This window comes from Chelonoidis abingdonii, chromosome 11 (genome assembly GCF_003597395.2).
Source record: "Chelonoidis abingdonii isolate Lonesome George chromosome 11, CheloAbing_2.0, whole genome shotgun sequence".
In the NCBI taxonomy this organism is placed as follows: Eukaryota; Metazoa; Chordata; order Testudines; family Testudinidae; genus Chelonoidis; species Chelonoidis abingdonii.
Genome location: NC_133779.1, coordinates 18,940,379 through 18,959,532, shown reverse-complemented (window position 1 = coordinate 18,959,532; position 19,154 = coordinate 18,940,379). Strand labels below are relative to the sequence as shown.

The 19,154-nt window shown below is 60.4% G+C and overlaps 2 protein-coding genes and 1 long non-coding RNA gene across 3 annotated transcripts in view; all 3 read left to right on the top strand.

Annotated features, from left to right (window-relative positions):
• FAM120C (family with sequence similarity 120 member C) overlaps window positions 1-9,191 on the top strand; it is a 21,500-nt gene extending 12,309 nt beyond the window's left edge. Inside the window, exons 4-15 of the mRNA XM_075071295.1 lie at window positions 460-588; window positions 1,625-1,723; window positions 2,842-3,131; window positions 3,330-3,609; window positions 3,948-4,119; window positions 4,406-4,511; window positions 5,364-5,478; window positions 6,769-6,978; window positions 7,241-7,442; window positions 8,120-8,258; window positions 8,632-8,689; window positions 8,928-9,191. Of these exons, the coding sequence (XP_074927396.1) occupies window positions 460-588; window positions 1,625-1,723; window positions 2,842-3,131; window positions 3,330-3,609; window positions 3,948-4,119; window positions 4,406-4,511; window positions 5,364-5,478; window positions 6,769-6,978; window positions 7,241-7,442; window positions 8,120-8,258; window positions 8,632-8,689; window positions 8,928-9,167 (2,040 nt within the window). The 3' untranslated portion in view covers window positions 9,168-9,191. The remainder of the gene's footprint in view (window positions 1-459; window positions 589-1,624; window positions 1,724-2,841; window positions 3,132-3,329; window positions 3,610-3,947; window positions 4,120-4,405; window positions 4,512-5,363; window positions 5,479-6,768; window positions 6,979-7,240; window positions 7,443-8,119; window positions 8,259-8,631; window positions 8,690-8,927) is intronic.
• A 1,280-nt stretch (window positions 9,192-10,471) lies between these two features.
• Window positions 10,472-15,240, top strand: LOC142047513 (uncharacterized). Its single transcript, XR_012656784.1, has 2 exons — window positions 10,472-13,197; window positions 13,248-15,240. It is a non-coding gene; the product is annotated as an uncharacterized LOC142047513 (long non-coding RNA).
• An 864-nt stretch (window positions 15,241-16,104) lies between these two features.
• PHF8 (PHD finger protein 8) overlaps window positions 16,105-19,154 on the top strand; it is a 23,828-nt gene continuing 20,778 nt past the window's right edge. Inside the window, exons 1-4 of the mRNA XM_075071294.1 lie at window positions 16,105-16,210; window positions 17,715-17,825; window positions 17,950-18,070; window positions 18,775-18,935. Of these exons, the coding sequence (XP_074927395.1) occupies window positions 16,105-16,210; window positions 17,715-17,825; window positions 17,950-18,070; window positions 18,775-18,935 (499 nt within the window). The remainder of the gene's footprint in view (window positions 16,211-17,714; window positions 17,826-17,949; window positions 18,071-18,774; window positions 18,936-19,154) is intronic.

Below are 19,154 nucleotides of genomic sequence, written 5' to 3'. Positions count from 1 at the left end.
TCCTGATTGGTCCTCTTGTCAGGTGTTTGGTTCCCTTTGTTAACCCTTTACAGGTAAAAGAAACATTAACCCTTAGCTATCTGTTTATGACAAATCCTTAATTATCTGTTTATAACAGCAGGTCTCTATGGTCGGGGAGCACACGTGGGGCTGGGGACTCCCTGGGCAGGTCTCTATGGTCGGGGAGCGCATGGGGGACTGGGGACTCCCTGGGTAGGACTCTATGGTCGAGGAGCACATGGGGGGCTGGGGACTCCCTGCGCAGGTCTCTATGGTCGGGGAGCACATGGGGGGCTGGGGACTCCCTGGGCAGGTCTCTATGGTTGGGGAGCACATGGGGGCTGGGGACTCTCTGGGCAGGTCTCCATGGTCAGGGGGTGATGGAAGGTGGGACTTCCAGCATGGCTGCCCGTGGGGTGCCAGATGCTGAGCACTGTCCGTGTCTCCCCCTGTGCCCAGGTCCGAGCCCACCAGTTGGTGCTGCCCCCCTGCGACGTGGTGATCAAGGCCGTCTCGGAGTATGTCAGCACCATCAAAGACCCCTGCAACCTGGATGCTGTGGGGAGAGACGTCTTCAAACACTCTCAGGTGAGCGGGGAGAGGCCTGATTGCTGACTGGAGTTGCTGATCCGGTCCCCTGGCGTGCCATGAGACCCCCTCTGGCCGAGATTGGGGGTCCTGGTGCGCTGTGAGACATCTCTGACTGAGATCGGGGTCCCCCTCTGGCTGAGATGGGGGGGGCAGTGCTCTGAGAGATCCCTCTGACTGAGATCAGAGGCCCCTGGTGCGCTGTGTGCCATGAGAGCCCCTGTGGCCGAGATTGGGGGCCCTAGTGTGTTGTGAGACGTCTCTGACTGAGATCGGGGGCCCCTGGTGTGCCTTGTGCCATGAGACCGCCTCCAGCCAAGATCAGGGACCCCAGCACTCCAAGAGACCCCTCTGGCTGAGATCGGAGGGCTCCCTATGCTCCAAGAGACTCCTCTGACAGAGATCGAGGGCCCCTGGCTCGCTGTGAGACTCCTCTGACTGAGATCGGAGGTCCCTGGTGCGCTGTGTGCCATGAGAGCCCCTCTGGACGAGATGGGGGGGCTCCCAGTGCTCTGAGAGACCCCTCTAGCTGAGATCAGGGGCCCCTGGCGCGCTGTTGGACCCCTCTGGCTGAGATCGGGGGCCCCCAGCGCTCTGAGAGACCCCTCCGACAGAGATCGGAGGTCCCTGGCTTGCAGTGACAAAGATCAGGGGCCCCTGGTGTGCTGTGGGACCCCTCTGACAGAGATCAGGGGCCCTGGCGCGCCTTGTGCTGTGAGACCCCTCTGGGCGAGATCTAGGGCCCCTGGCGAGCCCTGAGACCCCTCTGACTTAAATTGGGAGTCCCTGGCACGCTGCATGCCATGAACCCTCGTCCGGATGAGATCAGGGGGCCCCAGGTGCACTGGCTTCTGCCCCATCTCTTTGGGGGTCCAACTCCCAAGCCCCGTTGGGCTGACACTGCAATCCTGTGTCGCTCTGTAGCATCAGACAGGGCACAGCAGCTCCTGCTTTGAGGGTGGGTTTGCTTGCTGGGGTGGGGCCCCTCTTAGCCCCTGGATCTCCAGCCAGTCTCCTGTCCGCTTTGCTCCCCCAGTCCAGGACGGAGGATAAGATCGAGCGCTTCAAGAAAGCCGTGAACTATTATTCGGTGGCTGCCAAGATGCCCCTGGCACCTGTGGGCCCGTCCTCATTTGTATGTGAGTATCTGACAGGGGCTGCTCCCCCCAGCGCCCCCTGCTGGGAGAGGCCGGGCCTGGAGTACCCAGGATCTCCCCCACAGCAAGTGCCCCTCCCCTCCCCACAGCGTCCCCTGCTGGGAGAGGCCGGGCCTGGAGTACCCAGGATCTCCCCCACAGCCAGTGCCCCTCCCCTCCCCACAGCGTCCCCTGCTGGGAGAGGCCGGGCCTGGAGTACCCAGGATCTCCCCCACAGCAAGTGCCCCTCCCCTCCCCACAGCGTCCCCTGCTGGGAGAGGCCGGGCCTGGAGTACCCAGGATCTCCCCCACAGCCAGTGCCCCTCCCCTCCCCACAGCGCCCCCTGGCTGGGAGACCTGGCTGGAGTACCAGGATTCCCCCACAGCCAGCGCCTCCTCCCTCCCACAGCCCTCCTGTTGGGAGAAGCTGGGGTGGATACCAGGATCTCCCTACAGCCAGTTGCCACTCCCTCCCACCGCGCCCTCCTGCTAACCACCAGGCCCACTCCCTCCAGACCTGGTCAGAGAACCCAGGGCCTGGCGGCCCCCTTACCATTGCCCGCTCTGTGTTTCAATGCCAGGCTTATGGATCCAACCACTTCGAGGGCGCCCTGTGCAGGCAGCCCGGTGGATCCCTCCCACGGGAAGCGATGGTAGTTCCAGTCCGGGCGGGGAGTGGGATTGGGGCTCCCTGAGTCAGTGGGTTGGAGTGGTGCAGTAGGCTGACGCCCGGACTCCTGGGTTCTCTCCTGCTCTGGAGGAGTGGGACTGTGTTAGGGCGGGGGGGCTGGGTGCGGAGCCGGGGACCGGGACTACTGGGTTCTCTCCTGGCTCTGGGAGGGGAGTGGGGACTGTGGTTAGGGCGGGCTGGGAGCCGGGACTCCTGGGTTCTCTCCTGGCTCTGGGAGGGGAGCAGGGTCTGTGGTTAGAGCGGGGGTGGGGGGGCTGGAAGCCAGGACTCCTGGATTCTCTCCCAGCTCTGGGAGGGGAGGGAGGTCTAGTGATTAGAGCAAGGGGGAAGGGGTTCAAGCCCGGACTCCAGGGTTCTCCTGGCTGTCAGGGGAGGGAGATCTGCTGCTCTTTGCTCCCTTCTCTCTCTCTCTGCCTCCCTCCCCAGTTCCCACCCGACCTGGGGCCAAAGGTGCAATACCAGCCGCCGGCTCCGCCCTCCTCCTTCCCCCCGGGCCCCAGCACCAGCCGCCTCTTCTCCCCCCGCCCGCTGGGAGATGTGCCCCCCTTTCACGAGGAGTCCGGCCTGAAAGGCGGGGACTTCAGCTGCTGGGCCGGCGCCTACAATGCCAAGTTCCCCCCCGACCAGCGGGGTCCCAAGCCCTCCTCTTCCTCCGGGCCGGCCTCCTCCCCCTCCTCCTCCTCTGACTGCGAAGAGCACAACGGGGACAGTGCCAAGTGAGTGGAGGCTGGTGGTTAGAGCGGGGGAGGGGGGGGGGATGGGCTGGGAGCCAGGCTTCCTGGGTTCTCTCCCGGCTCTGGGAGGGGAGTGGGGGCTGGTGGGTTAGAGCAGGGGGGCTGGGAGCCAGGACTCCTGGGTTCTCTCCCTGGCTCTGGGAGGGGCGAGTCATCACCTCCCCCATGTCTCCTCCCTAGCCATGTCTCCGAGATGCTGCAGCCGAAGTCTGGCTGGGAGGGGCCCGATGCTGAAAAGCTGAGCCAGGGCTGGGGGCAGGTGGGGGGCTCAGGTGGCACCGATGGGCCCCTGACTGGGCCCGAGCCCTCCATCCCCTCACTGCTTTCCATGGCCACCCGCAACCACATGGACATAACCACCCCCCCGCTGCCCCCCGTAGCCCCCGAGGTCCTGCGGGTGGCTGAGCACCGACACCGACGCGGCCTTATGTATCCCTCCATCTACCATGTTCTTACCAAGGTGAGCCTGGCTCCGGTCCTGGCTCTGGGAGGGGAGTGGGGGCTGGTGGTTAGAGCAGAGGAGGCTGGGAGCCAGGACTCCTGGGTTCCATCTTCAGCTCTGGGAGGGGAGTGGAGGCTGGTGGGTTAGAGCAGGGGGGCTGGGTGTCAGGACTCCTGGGTTCTCTCCCCGGCTCTGGGAAGGGAGGGGTCTCGTGGGTTAGAGCTGGGTGCTAAGAACCAGGACTCCTGGGTTCTCTCCCCAGCTCTGGGAGGAGAGTGGGGGGTAGTGGTTAGACCTGGGGTGGGGGGAGCCAGGACTCCTGGGTTCTCAGTCCCTCTCCTGATGTTCCGGCACAGGGCGAGATCAAGCTCCCCGTGTGCATCGAGGACGAGTGTAATGCTGAGCTGCCTCCAGCCGCCGTCCTCTTCCGTGGCGCCCGGCAGCATATCTACGGGGTGCTGTTTGGCGTGGCTGAGAACCAGCGCCGGGTGGAGCGCCTGGCCATCCGCCGCCGCATCCCCACGGAAGGTACGGACCCCTGTGCCTGAGAGCTGGAGCCTCCAGACACCTGGGTTCTGTCCCTAGCTCTGGGAGGGGAGTGGGGTCGCGTGGTCAGGGCTGGGGTCTGGGAGCCAGGACTCCGGGTTCTCTCCCTGGCTCCGGGAGGGGAGTGTGGTCTGGTGGTTGGGGCGGGGGCTGGCTGGAAGCCAGGACTCCTGGGTTCTCTCCCTGGCTCCGGGAGGGGAGTGTGGTCTGGTGGTTGGGGCGGGGGCTGGGAGCCAGGACTCTGGTTCTCTCCCCGCTCTGAGGGCAGTTGGGGTTCTAGTGGTGAGAGCGGGGCGCCCTGGTTCCGTCACGGTCGCCCCTGCCTGCTTCACCGCAGCACGAGCACTCAGCGCGTGTGTGGGCACGTTGGCCGGGTCAGCATGCCGGGCGTGTCAGGCCCGCAGGAGGCCAGGACGGCCCGCATGGCCGGTTTGTCCTCCACTGCCTTCCAAGCCACACTTCCGCAGGTTGGGGCAAGGTCATCGCGACAGCCAGGGCCGAGGACCAGTCGGGGTCGCGGGGACTTCCTTGTATGTGCCCCTCCTTGTTGATCACAGGCGGCACTCGGGCGCGCGAGGGAAGCATCAGGTTTTCCTGGTGGGACAACCCCGGATCCTGGATCCGCTACTTCCTCCACCCCCAAGCACAGACCACATTCCCCCCCGGCCGGCGGACCTAGGGTCCTGGCTCCTCCACCCCGCCCACCAGACCCCCTCCCGTCCCAGAGCCGGCGAGAGAACCAGGAGTCGGCTCCTCCCACCCCCGACCACCAGACCCCTCCATCCTAGAGCCGAAAGAAACCCAGGAGCCTGGCTTTCCAGCCCCACGGCGACACCAGACCCCACTCCCCTCTCAGAGCCGGGAAAACCAGGGTCCTGGCTTCCAGCCCGCCCCCGCTCTCACCACTAGACCCCACTAGCCCTCCCAGAGCCGGGGAGAGAACCCAGGATCCTGGCTCCCAGCCCCCCCCCCCCCAACCACTAGACCCCACTGCCCCCAGAGCTGGCAGAGAACCCAGGAGTCCTGGCTCCCAGCCCCCCCTGCTCTAACCCACCAGCCCCCACTCCCCTCCCAGAGCCGGGAGAGAACCCAGGGGTCCAGGCCCCCAGCCCCCTGCTCTAACCACCAGCCCCCCCTCCCCTCCGTTCCCCTCCCCAAGCCAGGGCGAGCTGCCCCGTGTGGGATGCCAGGCCTGGCTGGGTTCACACTCTCCGTTCTGTGTCCAGTTACATGATGCAGTGGCCCGGAGGGAGGATCCTTCATAGGCACGAACTGGACGTGTTCCTGGCTCAGTCAGTTTCCTCTCAGCTCTACGAGCCGGATCACCTGCAGGAGCTGAAGGTAGGGGGCTGCCGTCACGTTCCCCGGGGGACAAAGAGCCATGTCCCCTTGATTCTCCAGCCTGGGGTGCCTCACACCCTGCTTCGCTGTGAGAACAGCCGCTCCTGGCTGGCCCCGCAGCCACCCGTCTTGGCTGAATTACATCAGTGCTCCGGCTGGCCACTCACCAGCTACTCCCAGACCTTCCCCAGGGGTGCGTCTCGTCCTGCCCCGTCTCTCCCGGACAGTCCAGGCTCCTCAAGGGTAACTGGCCTGCCCAGATCGTGTTCTCTGCGGTGGAGGTTCCCAAACACTCCGGGGCAGAGAGAACAGTCCCAGAAGTTCATTAACCCTAGGCAGAAAGATTTGAAGTGATGACAGGTGATGAGGCGTGAAAGTCACGCTGGGTCCCAAAGAAAATAAAGAAAGAGAAGATGCAACGTACCTAACCTAACGAGCCACGTGACCTTAAAAGCAAAAAGGTTTTTCTCCCTCTAAGGAGCCCACTGGCTCGATCTTTCCACCAGGACCCCGGCCCCAGTTCAGTGATGCTTCATTTGCCTTTCAAACAGGGCTGCTGCTGTGAGTAGAGATGAGGGGAGAATGTGATTTGGGCTCCTCTGTTCCCATTCGTACACCCCTCTCCCTCGCTTGAGGATTATCTCCAACTGGGGTGCAGGAAACCTCAGCTATGTCTTTGCCAATGTGTAAAGTTCTTGTTCGCACCCTTCTTTCCACCAAAGATTGGCCGGGGATAGTCTGCTTTATTGTGCTGTCACCTGGCCAGGCTGTCAGTGTGTCCCTTGTCTCTGAGGAACTGGTTTGTGCCTGCATGTCACAGCGATGTTATACCATGGAATCTCATAACTTTCCGTACAACGTTGATACACGTGTTTTACCGGGACAATAATGTTCAGCAGATTGAGTTTTCAAATGATACCGCACAAGGTACATTTTGTACACAATTTATCCTAGTCTGTAAAAGCAGTGAACATGGGGTACAGTTGGTGACAGCCAGCACTGGAGCTGTTTGGGAGAAAGGTGAATGGGAGCAGGGTGCAGTGATTAGTATAGGGGGGTTGGCAGCCAGGACTCCTGGGTTCTCTCCGCAGCTCTTGCTGGAGAACGTGATGGAGTTATTTCTTTACTAGATTAAAAACTCCTGTTCTGCTCTGTTCCCCAGCTGCCCACATCTTGAGGCCGGCTGAGCCTTCCCGTGCAGTGTTGTGTGTGGTGGTTTCCCAGCTGTCCTGCTCCAGAGGTGGCTGCACTCCTCCCCATGTTAAAGTGATGGGAATGGTTCCCTTGCAGATTGAGAAGCTGGATGCCCGGGGCGTGCAGCTGGCAGCCCTCTTCATGAGCGGAGTAGATACGGCTCTGTTTGCCAATGACGCCTGTGGGCAACCGGTGCCCTGGGAACACTGCTGCCCCTGGATCTACTTTGATGGGAAACTCTTCCAGAGCAAGCTCATCAAAGCCACCCGTGACAAGGCCCCCCTCATTGACCTGTGTGACGGGCAGGTACGGGGCAGGACGCCTGGGTTCTCTCCCGGCCTCTGAGATGGTGGGGTGGGGTCTAGTGGGTTAGAGCGGTGGGGTGGGGAGCCAGGACTCCTGGATTCTCTCCCTGTCCCTGCGGGGGGAGGGGGTTTGAGAGGCTGCTCCTCTTGGTCTGGAAGTACCTGGATGTTCTGACATTGGGGCAGGCTGTGGGGAAGGGACAGGGATCTGAGGGATGAGTCAGCTGGATTTAACTCCCCCCGCCCCCCACTTTCCTCTCCAGACGGAGCAGGCAGCCAAAGTGGAGAGGATGAGACAGAGCATCCTGGAGGGCGTGAACTTCAACCGCCAGGCCCCGCCCCCTCTGCTCCCGCCCCCTCCCTTCGTGCCTGCCATGGCTGCGCCCTTCTATTCGATGCCCCTCTACCCCCGCACCACGGGCTCTGTGCCGCCGCCAACCCCTGGGAGGAGCAGAGGGTTCACAGGTGAGAGATTGTTGTGTCCCCTGAGCCGTGTTCCTGCCCCTTTGTTCTGTGGCCCTGCTCACCACGGGCCGTTGGTGGGAGGAGTGGGATCCCCAGATGGCTGGATTCTATGCTGTCTTGAAGGCAGGGGTAGGGGAGGCCTCTTTTCTCCCCACTCCACTTGTAGATACGTGGAGTGTGGTGGGCTGGTGGTGTGGTCCAGAGCAGTGGAGCTAGGGGGCATTGGGGCAGATTTCCTCTGTCAGTGCTATTGGCTCAGGCTCTCTGCAGACTCAGGCGGGGATTGGTAACGCCCAGGGCAGTTCACACCTGTCCCAGTGACCGGCTCAGGCTCTCTGCAGACTCAGGCATGGATCGGTTATGCCCAGGGCAATTCACACAGCTCCTAGTGACTGGCTCATGCTCTCTGCAGACTCAGGCAGGGATTGGTAACACCCAGGGCAGTTCACATCTCTCCCAGTGACCGACTCAGGCTCTCTGCAGACTCAGGGATCGATTATGCCCAGGACAGTTCACACCGCTCCCAGTGACCGGCTCAGGCTCTCTGCGGACTCAAGCAGACCCTGTCTCTGACCCAAAAGATGACGTTCTGCTACTGTTCCATATCTCCTGGGGCCTGTACGTGACCCTAGTGTCACCTGTCACTCATCTCCCCCTCCCCGTCTCCGCTTCCCTAGGTCTCCACCCAATTCCGCCTCAGGGGGGCAAGCTGGAGATTGCCGGGATGGTTGTCGGCCAGTGGGCGGGCAGTAAGCCCTCGCGGGGGCGGGGCTCCTTTGGGATGCAGGTGGTGTCTGTCGGGGGACCTGGGAAGGGGTAAGTACTGCAGCACTGCTGAGGAGTGGGCTGGAGAGAGGCTTTGCTGGCTGCTGGGGGACCAGCATTCTCCCCTTGGGTCATCTCTGCGCTACGTGAGCCAGCTGTGTATAGTGTTATGTGCAGCTGTTCCCCAGCTGCCCCGCCCCAGAGACAGCTGCATCTCAGCACCCGGCAAGCCATCCCTGTTCTCATGAATTATGCGTAATATTATTTGTAATCATTAGAACTATTAATGGCCACTGTTCTTTATCCTTGTTAATGTCACCCTGGTTATTAGGCCTGTAACTTAATTACTCTTATTATGGAGGCGTCAGTGTAACAATCCTGCTGCTAGCTAATCAGTATTAATCTCCGCCGTGCTCCACCCCAGACGCAGTCGAGACGGGTCTGGAAAACTCCCCAAAGGAAACAAGAAGCTTAGCAAGCAGGTGCGTGTTTCTGCCTTTCCCTCAGCCCCACTGGTCTGGACTCTCCCCCCAACCAAGGAGACCCCAGCCCTTCTCCATGCCCCCCGCGCCCCTACATTTGTGTTGCTGTCCCTGGGCAGCGTTATGTGCTGCTGTTCCTGAGCTGCCCCGTCCCAGAGGTGGCTGCATCTCAGCCCCGGGCACAGTGGGATGGGATTCCAGCGGGTGCCTGATTATGTTGCACTCCTGTTCTCCACAGGGCTCGTTGGAGGGAGCAGCCAAAGCAGCGGAGTTGCAGAGTGGGCAGTCCCCGTCGCAGGTGAACGGGGGCGAGGATTCGGGGGGCGGTCCCTGCCCCCCGGCCCCGTCACAGTGTGCCTTAGCCAGAGACACTGACCCCTGCGGTGACGAGGGCCAGTACTGCGGGCGGCTGGCCCAGGAGGTGGATCACGGCCCCAACTCCAAGCTGCCCCTCCCGGCTCTGCAGAAGGAAGAGTGATGGGGGGAATGACCTGATTTGGGGAGGGGGGGGGCTTTCCGGGGGGCAGGGCCAGGAGCGTGGAAGCCTCAGGGTACCATGAGGACAGGGGGGTTGGAAAGGGAGAGCCCCAGTGCATTGTGGGGGATTATCTCCTAATTACAGGGATGGTCTCCTACTGCGCCTCAGTGCATTGTGGGGGAATCTACAGCACCCCAGTGCATTGTCGGGGATTGTCCCCTAATTAAAGGGATGGTCTCCTACAGTGCCCCAGTGCATTGTGGGGGAATCTCCTACAGCGCCCCAGTGCATTGTGGAGTATCATCCCCTAATTAAAGGGATGGTCTCCTACAGCGCCCCAGTGCATTGTGGGAGGATTTGTACCTGTTTCCCTGTCCCCCACCCCCTTCCCCCCCCAATCATGCCAATCAGTTCCCCAACATGGCGTATTTTATTATTTTTTTATTTTAATATTTGTGGGTGGGGAGTTGACGGTTTTCTATGGTTTTTAACATATTATATATACCCCTCCCCTGGCTCTTGTAGCGGGGTAGGGGGGAGAAATGCTATTAAATAAACGGGGAGCCGTTAAAAGGAAGCCAGGCAGGATGAATAAAAGTGAGTGGGGAGGGGTGATGTCTGGAGGCTCAGGCCAGGCCACTAACGGGTCGTGGTGTCCCCTGCCCTGCAGTGCTGGGCGCCCCAGCACCCACAGCCAGCCGAGCAGGGCACTGGTTGCGCCCCTCGCTGCTCTGGGTGGAGCCCCAAAACTTCACGGGGGTGGGGAGGCGGATTTCCCCAATATTTGGCGGATGCAGATGCCCCCAGCCCGTGTTCGTTTCGGGCGGTATGGGGTTGAGTTCGGGGCAGAGGCGCTGATGGCTGAAATCTGCCCATGCTTTGTACAGACAGAAGAGAGAGATTATATTTACAGAGACAGATTCTATATAGAAACTATGTATCTCGGGGGGAGGAATTCCCGTGTCCCCAGCCGCAGCTCCAGAGCCGTCCGCGTCGGACCCAGGGGGGCAGGGGCAGTCGAGGGGTCCCTCCAAAACCAGGCAGCCCCCACCCCCCGCTTCCGCGGAGTCCCCCCATCCTGGCTGCGGATCCCAGCGGGGCTGGGCCAATGCGGCATGGCCTTAGGCAGCCGGTATCAGGTTTGTGCCCTATGGCGGGTGGGGTTGGCAGGATTTTGAGGGAGGTGGGGGCATTGTAGGGGTTTCCTCTCACATTGGGAGTTAGGAATGCGGGATTGGATATGGGGCTGAAAGGTCATGTAGCAGCGGGAGTGTATTTGGTTCTGGGGGCCCTGGGCAGGGACCCCCTTCAAGTCTCATTAAAATCTGGACCGTAGAGGGTGGAAAATTTGAAGGTGTTGTGGACTATCCTAATCCCCCCCCTCGACAGGCAGGGGGGCTGGTGGTGAATTCTCATCCTGCCCCCCGGACGTGTGTAAAAACTGGGCAGTGCGGCTTCTCTCCTGACTAATCCACGCCCCTGTCGACACGGGAAGGCTTGAATTCCCCCAGATCCAGGCAGAGATGTGGGGATTTGGGGAACAGGGAGGGAGCAGGAAACAGCCCAAATCTCGACCAACTTTATATATTATTTTTCCCCCGCCTTGGGGGTGGGGGGATGGGAGGAAATTTAGTGCCCCCCTTTGCAGTCGGAAGCACTGAACCCTTTTAACTTGACTGATCCGCCAGCAAGGACTCCGGAAAACTATCTCTGGGCTCTGATACTTGAGCATTCGAACCGAGGCCAGTTTCGAATCCAGCACTCGGAAGATGCCTGCCCACCTGAGGCAGCTCGTTGACAGGCGTCCCCCCTGTAGTTTTTATTACTTTAACCATGTTTCAAAGTCAGGCTTCAGGTCAGGTGTCTCTGAATGTCTGCAGACAATCGGCCGTGTCTGCGAATCGCGAAGGAGTTAATCTGAAGTGTTTAGGGTTGGGAGTCTTTAGGGACAGACGCCTGGAGTTGCAATCACTTATATTGCTGGAATAACGCCCCTTCTCAGGGGGCGGGGAGTGGGGGGAGATGCTTTTAAAGACCCTTGTCATTTTACAGAGCTCATCCCAATTCAGTGCAGCCATTTTTTCTCTTCTGAAATCTGGAAAACTAAACCCAAAATCACAGCCTCTCGAACTCCCTCCCCTAAACTCTCACGAGGAGATACTGAAACGTATCCACCACTCATTGGTGCTTCGGAAGATTTGTAGTTTTTGCCGTCCCAGGGATTTTAAACATGGAGATGCTCTGGGGTGTGGAGAAGAGCCGTGGAAATGAGTCGAGAGGCATAAGCAGCCCACTGCATTCGGAAGGAGATCGAGAGGGGACTGGATTCTGGTAGAGAATCTTTGGCAGTCACGGTACTACAGGGCTCTTTAGTATGGTAGAGACAGGCTGACGGAAAAACAAGAGGCAGGAGGCTGAAGCCTGATCAATACAAATTGAAAACAAGGGACCAATCACTGTAAGGTGATTAACAGCTGGGACGAACTCCCAATTGAAGTGGCCCGTTCTCCAGCTCTTAGGGTCTTCTCATTCAGGTGAGATTGTTGACGCCCCTCGCCAGGTGACATAAAGACACCGAGATAAGCATCCTGCCTGGCAGGGATGTAGTGGTCTTGGCTAGATTGTAGGAGAGTCACCTTTTAGATTTACACTGGAAATAAAACGAGCGCAAATATCAACCTCAGATGGGGGATTTGAACTGATCTGAGTTGGGGCCGCAGGCTTGGCTGGCTCTGCAGAAGCCCCTTTCTTGGCACCATTTGGCGGAATCGCAGATTCCCTGCGCTGGAAATCACTCGTCCCTTTTTGAAAACCGTGGCCAGTTTCCTTGCCCCTTCCGCATCTGCTTCGGGGGCTCAGGTGCCCCGCAGACCTGACCGGAGGTAAGACGATCCCTTTCTTTCACCTCGATTGCCCCACCCAGCAAGAGACTGTTCGGCTTAGCTCCTTGAAGAACAGCTGAGGAGATGATTTGGGAATCCTGTCCTTGGAGGTTTTTAAGGACAGGTCGGACACACCTGTCAGGGACGGTCTTCCTGCCTCTGCGCCGGGAGCTGGACTGGACGACCTCTCGAGGTCCTGCCGGCCCGTCGAGTCGGGCACCGTGGAGGATCCGGGGCCTTGCTCGTGGCCTGGAAGATCCTGTTTCCGTGTTCAAGGCCAGAACTCGAGTCTTGTGTAGGGCAGGACGTTTGGTTTCACTAAGCCCCAGGGCGGCGGTTGGACTGAAGGAGACAGCAGTTGCGAGGGGCCGCAGGGAAGCGATTTAGGTGAGACGTGCCCGGATGATGCCAGCAGGCTCAGGCTGCAGCAGAAGATGAAACTTCCCCGTTGCCAATCTGTCGACGGTCAGCAGCTCCGAGCACCTCATCCAAGGTCCTGTCTCTAGCTGGGGCTGGTCCCAGCTGCTTCAGGGAAGGTGGAAAAGCCCCAGACAAACCCATCAAAGCCCAGAGTCATGTAGGTGGGAAACTGCTGTTGGCTGAAGCATGCGCTTGGCTTGCTGCGGGCGTCATGTCTGGCAGCCGAGGGTGATGGAAGCAAAGGCAGGAGGAGAGGTATTTCCTCCCATGGTCAGCCCTGCGAGCGAGCAGTGGAGTCGGGAGGACATACCTCTCTCTCAGCCGTCAGACTGGCTGCAGGACTGACTGGTGAACGTGTGCTGGAGCTCGGCTCGGCTGGTCGTTCATATGAACCTGGAACATACCGGAGGCTTTGGGATTGTGCTGCTAAATTCCTCCGTGTTTTTTTTCCCCCTATCTAGGTGAAACACTTTGACTAGCATGGAGCCTGTTTTCTCTGCTGGTGTCAATTGGGGGTTCCCACAGCTCGGGGCCTGGCCCCACTGACCCAGCGGACCTGTAGCCCATTGACCCCAGCTGGGGGCCTGGCCCCATTGACTCAACAGAGTTACGGCCCATTGACAGCAGCTGTGAGTCTGGCCCCGTTGACTCCATGGAGATATGGCCTATTGACGCCAGCTGTGGGTCTGGCCCCACTGACCCAATGGAACTCTGGCTGATGGACCCCAGTGGGATCTGGCCCCATTGACCCAATGGAGCTGTGGCTGATGGACCCCAGTGGGGGTCTGGCCCCACTGACTGCAGTGGAGTTACACCCACATGCCCCAGGTGGGGATCCAGCCCATGATAGCTCTTGTGTATTGAATCCGGGCAGCTGAATTTGTGCTGCCAGCGAGGGAAGCCAGACAGGAGCGCTTGGGTTGGACCCTTGGCAGCAGCATCTGAATGAACCCTTCCGCTCCCGGATTCCTGCTTTCTGCTCCGATCCAGCGACGCCCCGCGGACGACGCACACGCTGAAGTGGGGGTTTCACTTTCGTTTTCTTGCTGACTCAAAGCTTTAAAAGAGAACAAAAAACACAAAGAAGTTTGAACCAGCCCACCTGCAGTTCTCTTGACTTTTAAGCCAGCCAGCCTGCCTGTCGTGGACCAGGTGTGGCTACTGACTTCCTACCTTTGGCCACTAAATCAACTGGCTGATGGTGTAAGCTAGCCACTCGGACATTATGTTCCCCCTCCTCCTCGTCTTTGGTTTTTAAACCGTGCGTGTGAGAATTGTATTAACTCACACGTGGATTTCTCAGTCTTCTCTTTATGTCCCATTGTGTGTCAGAAACCTGCCCCTGACCACGTTCTCTTGAATTTTCATTCGACCTCCACCAAGGAGAGAGAATTTTCTCCCGTCCTCGGGAACTGTTTGTGAAATCGCTCAGACTCTGGGCTGTAACTGTGTCCGGACGGCCTGGAAGCAAATATAAGGTCTGACCGCAGAGCTCCGGCCCCAGCGTCAGAGAATCTGTGCTCAGATTAGCTGGCGCCGCTCCCCTAGCCGCACGTGAGATGCAACGAGCAATCCTGGTGTTTCAGTTTTGATCTAGTTAGCGGAATTCAGTAGAGCCAGGTCTGGGCGCTGGCTCTTTCCTGACCTGTATTTCTGCTAAATTGGCCTGGTCCCCTTTCTGTTTCCCTGGCCACCCTGCTTCAGGGTGTCTTTCTCCTGTTCATTTCCTTTGCTGTCGATTTAATTTAACTTTTTAAAAGCAGCCCCCATTGCCCTGCCTGCAGTGTAGACCCTTTGGGTTTATACTGCTATTTATGGGTAAGGGTTGCTTTAAATAGTTTTTGTTGATGTTAAGAACTTCCCCTCTTCCAATTTTGAAATACTTTTATTTCTATCTATCCATCCCCATAAACCAAAACTATCTATCTATCCCCATCCACCCCCTCTCTCTATCGCCTCAGCTGGGGCATACACCTTTTTGACGATAGTCATTGCACTTCTATGTTGCTAGATGCTTTTTCTGGATAGAAACTAGTGAGATTTTTTGAAGCAAACCTTAAAAGTCTCAATCATATTTTTTTTGGTTCTTAAATTGTAAACCAGCTGACTTTCCTTTCCCTACTTTGCCCCCGCCCCTCAAATAACTCTGAAGCTTCTGGTTTTTGTAACCATATCTATCTGTCCATATATTTTCTCTCCCCAACTTTTAAAATGCTTTTAGCATAAGAACCCAGGTTTGGGGATTTTTTGTTTTGTTCAAACCCCAAAGTATCTTTCACTGAAATGAGCAAGTCGGGTTATTTTCTTCCTTGCGATCTTGTCAATTTACAGTTGTGTGTGATATTTACAAGGGGGAAAAAATCCAAGTAAGAAATGTCATGGGTTTTGTTGTTACTAATCTTATCATTTAAATCCCCCCGCCCCCCTTTTTTTAAAGCTACTGACACTTGTTTATTAGTGGACGGATAAATGTTACCTCTACTTCCCTTGCACCTCAGCCCTATGACTATAAAAACCCTGTTATCCCGCTAGCCCCAGATCCCACAACTTGCTTCCTAGTTTATCCATGTAAGTTGGGACGGGTCCCGCTTCGGGAGGGAAATTGGCTGCAGTGGGGACATGGGGGAAGGCTGGGTGGCGGAGGCGATGCCAGCAGGGGTGATGTCTTTGGGAACATGTTTTGCTTGGGTGGATCTGGATGCGTGGTACGGTCATCTGTGATCGAGGAGAGAGACTTACAGTACTTAATAAAAGTCTATTCTTTTAGTAAACTGCAGCCGAGCTGGATTGTTTTTCTGAGCAACAACTGAAGGTAGGGGGTGGGGTCCAGGACTTCTGGGTTCTCTGAGCTCTGGGCGGGGAGTGGGGGCTGGGAGCCAGGATTATTCTTCCTATTTAAACTGCAGCCGAGCTGGTATTGTTTTCTGAGCACACATCCTGCAACGTTAGGCCCGTGCTCGGGGTCCAAGACTTCTGGGGGTGTCGTGTGAGTGACCGTCTGGCGGGTCATTCGGGTGTGCCATCCTTGGTGGCTGAGCCGGTACTGGCCTTCTCTCGTTGTTTGCTTGGCGGTGGGTCGTCTGCGGAACTCCGGAATCTCCTTGGTTCTCTGGGGGGTAGGACGTGTAGGGCTAGTGAACCGAGGCCTCCTGTAACAGGTTCTCTGTAGCTCTCGGCCCGTGTGTTGGGGTCGTGACGCCAATGAACACCACCTGCTTCTCCCTTTGCGCTCTTGCGTTATGCAATGAGAATGGGGCGTTCGGAGCCAGCGGTTACCTTCCTGCCGCTTCTTCTTCGTGTGACCGGGTTGGGGGTCTGGTGAACCAGACGGCCCTGCTTCGGTTTATGCTGGATTGCACAGTACTGAACCAGTCGCGAATTCGTGCTCACCCCCTAATTGATGACGACCAGGTGCCCCATCACGCGGGAGGCTGGTCTGCACACTCCCTTACGATGGCTCTGGAATGACACGCTCTACGTGTCCTATCTTGGTGGGCATGTCGTCCGTCTACCGTTGGGTGGCTGCGGTGGACCGAGGCCCTTTTAATCCGTAGGTGAGCTTACGCCTGCTCTGCTTCCAATCCTTTCTAAGTGGTTCTTCTCCCCTTCATGATATGCTACGTGCCACTTCCAAGATGGCGTCTTCGTCCTCGTCCCTTTTCAACATGCCCGCCAGCCAGGGACGTTGCCCTTCTCGCTGCCAAGATGGCCGGCCAGTTTCTACTCCCAGGAATGGCTTCAGTGCGAAGGCGCTCTCTGGCTGGCCGTGCCTTCCCGCGGCGGCTCGGCCGCCACTCCATGTGTCCGGTCCCTGGCCCATGATCGATGCAACTCAAGATAGGCGGATGGGACCGGCCGGGGCAACATGGCTTTTCGCGCACCCCGCCAGGCCACTCCCAAGAATGGCCGCGTCGCCCGCCGCGGCCTGGGCCGCCCCCAAGAGGCGCCGGGGCCTCCCCATGTTTTGAATAAACTTTATTGGAGGCCGGGCTGGAGGCAGGATCCTGGGTGGCCAGGCCCGAGCGGGACCGAACCGGGCCTGGAGAGAACCCCCCCCGCGGGGGTCTGGCGGCGGGAGGCGGGAGCCCCCTTGGGTGGGGCGGGAAAGCGGAGGGCGGGGAGCCCCCACTGGGTGGGGGAGGGAGCGGAAAGAAGGGAGCCCCCCCTTGGGCGGGGAGGGAGCGGGAGGACGGGGAGACCCCGGGGTGGGGAGGGGAGCGGAGGCGCGGAGCCCCCCCATTGGGAGCGGGAGGCGGGAGACCCCCTAGGTGTGGGAGGGAGCGGGAGGCAGAGAGCCCGCCCATTGGGGCGGGAGCGGGGAGCCCCCCCGGGGTGGGGAGGGACGGGAAGCAGGGAGCCCCCCATTGGGAGCGGGAGGCGGGAGCCCCCCTGGGTGGGGGAGGGGAGCGGGAAGCAAGGAGCCCCCCATTGGGAGCGGGAGGGGGGAGCCCCTGGGGCAGGTGGCAGGGAGGGAGGGAGCCCCGCCGTCTCTAGACAGAGAGAGGGTGTGTGGGGTGATCCCCGGGGGTGCAGGGGAGGGGAGACCCCCCAGGCTCAGCATTGCTTGGGGTCAGTGCCGTAGGCAAAGGGCAACAGGGGGCACTTGCTCTTAGGGGTGTTGAGGGGAGCCGCAAGAGTGTTTGGGGCTCGGGACTGGTTTGGGGGCACTCCCGGGGCCCGATCTGGGAGGGAGGAGGGGTCCCCCTGTCCTCTCCCCGCTGGCCCTGAGGGGGCCTCAGTCGTTCCTGGGCGGCAGCCATGGCCTCGTGCCCGTCTACTGCTGTGCCGCCCCTGCCCTAAGACGTTGACCCGCTTCATGATCGAGTGCGAATCTGCAGAACGGTTCACGGCAGTGGGCAAGGCCCGGCCCTTCGGGGAGGCACTGGGGGGCTGTGGCCCGCTCGGGGGGGGGGGGAATTTGGGCAGGTCTGTCACCCTTCTGGCGGTGGTGAGGGGGCTGGCTGGCTTGGGGGGGAGTGGGAATGGGCTGTCCTCTCTGGGGGGTGCTGGATCTGGCCCTGGCCGGGGCTGGCTGGCTGGGGAATGGGGCAGGTCTGTCCCCTCTGGCGGGTGCTGGGGGGCTGGCTGGCTTGGGGGGATGGGGAATGGGGCTTGTCCCCTCTGGGGGGCGCTGGATCTGGCCCTGGCTGGGGGGCTGGCTGGCTCGCGGGGGTGGGGAATGGGGCAGGTCTGTCCCCTCTGGGGGGTGCTGGCCGCGCCGGGGGGGTCGGGTATGGGGCACCAGGTAAGCGAATCTCTCTCTCCCCCAGCTGCGTCGGGGTGGAAGAGGACGCGGCCGCTGACATCGACCTGTATCACTGCCCCAACTGCCAGCTGGCGCATGGCCCCTCCGTCAGTGAGTACCCGAACCTGCCCCCTCAGGCTGGGCGGGGGGTGGCTGCCCCGGGGACGAGGGGAGGGGATCTGCCCCCCACACCCCCGGCTGGGTCTCCCTTGACGGGGTCTCCTGCCCCCTGCAGTGAAGCGGCGCCGGGGGCCCCAGAGGCAGCAGGACGCGGGGCTGAGCCGAGAGGCGGGCACCACGGTGCGGACGGGCAGTGCCCAGTTCATAAAGGAGCTTCGGGCCCGGACGTTCCCCAGGTGAGAGTCACAGCGGAGGGTGCCATGGGGCGGGGGGGGAGAGGGCTGGTGCTGGGACGTGCCAGGGGTCTGGGTGAGGGGCGCTCTCCCCTGGCAGGGCCAGGCGCTGGGGTGCGCCGGGGAGTGGGACAGGGGGCTGGGTGAGGGGCACTCCCCCCTGGCTGGGCCAGGCTCTGGGGGGTGTCGGGGGAGGGGCTGGTTAGGGGCCGCCTCCCCTGGCAGGGCCAGGTGCTGGGGGGCCTCGGGGAGTGGGACCGGGGGGCTGGTTAGAGGGCACTCTCCCCTGGCAGGGCTGGGCACTCGGGAGTGGGATGGGCTGGGGGTCTGGGCAGGGGGTCTCTCACCCCTGGCAGTCAGAGCTGGGCGCTTGGAGGTTTCTGAGGTTGTCAGTGCCTGGCCTCAGGATCATTCTTTCTAGCTCTGTTCCTAAATCGCATGTCCGCACCGGGCGAGCCATGCCTATGCGGTGTTATATGTGGCTGTTTCCAGCCGCCCCACCCCAGAGCTGGCTGCATCTCAGCACCGGGTGAACTGTCACTGGTCGGTGTTATGTGCAGCTGTTCTCTAGCTGCCCTGCCCCAGAGCTGGCTGCATCTCAGCGCCGGACGAGCTGGCCCCATGCGGTGTTATGTGGGGCTGTTCCCAGCTGCCTTGCCCTGCCCCAGAGGTGGCCGCAGCTCGCTGACTCTCCCTCCTGCCGGCAGCGCGGACGAGGTGATCCTGAAGCCCAGCGGGGCACAGCTGACGGTCGAGTTCTTGGAGGAGAACAGCTTCAGCGTCCCCATCCTGGTGCTGAAGAAGGAGGGGCTGGGCATGACGCTGCCCCCCCCGTCCTTCACCGTGCGCGACATCGAGCACCACGTGGGTAAGGCCGGGCTGGGGGGCTGCTAGCGCTGGAAACAGCCGTGGGCGGGCAGGGCCGTGGCGGGGGTCAGGGGGCTGCAGGGTGGACAGTGGGAGGGTCAGAGGGCTGTGGGGGGCCCATAGCTGGTGGAGGGACAGTAGGGGGGTCAGAGGGTGGTAGGGGAGTCAAGGGGACCACGGGGAGCACATAGCTGGCAGGGGAGTTGCGGGGGGGTCAGGG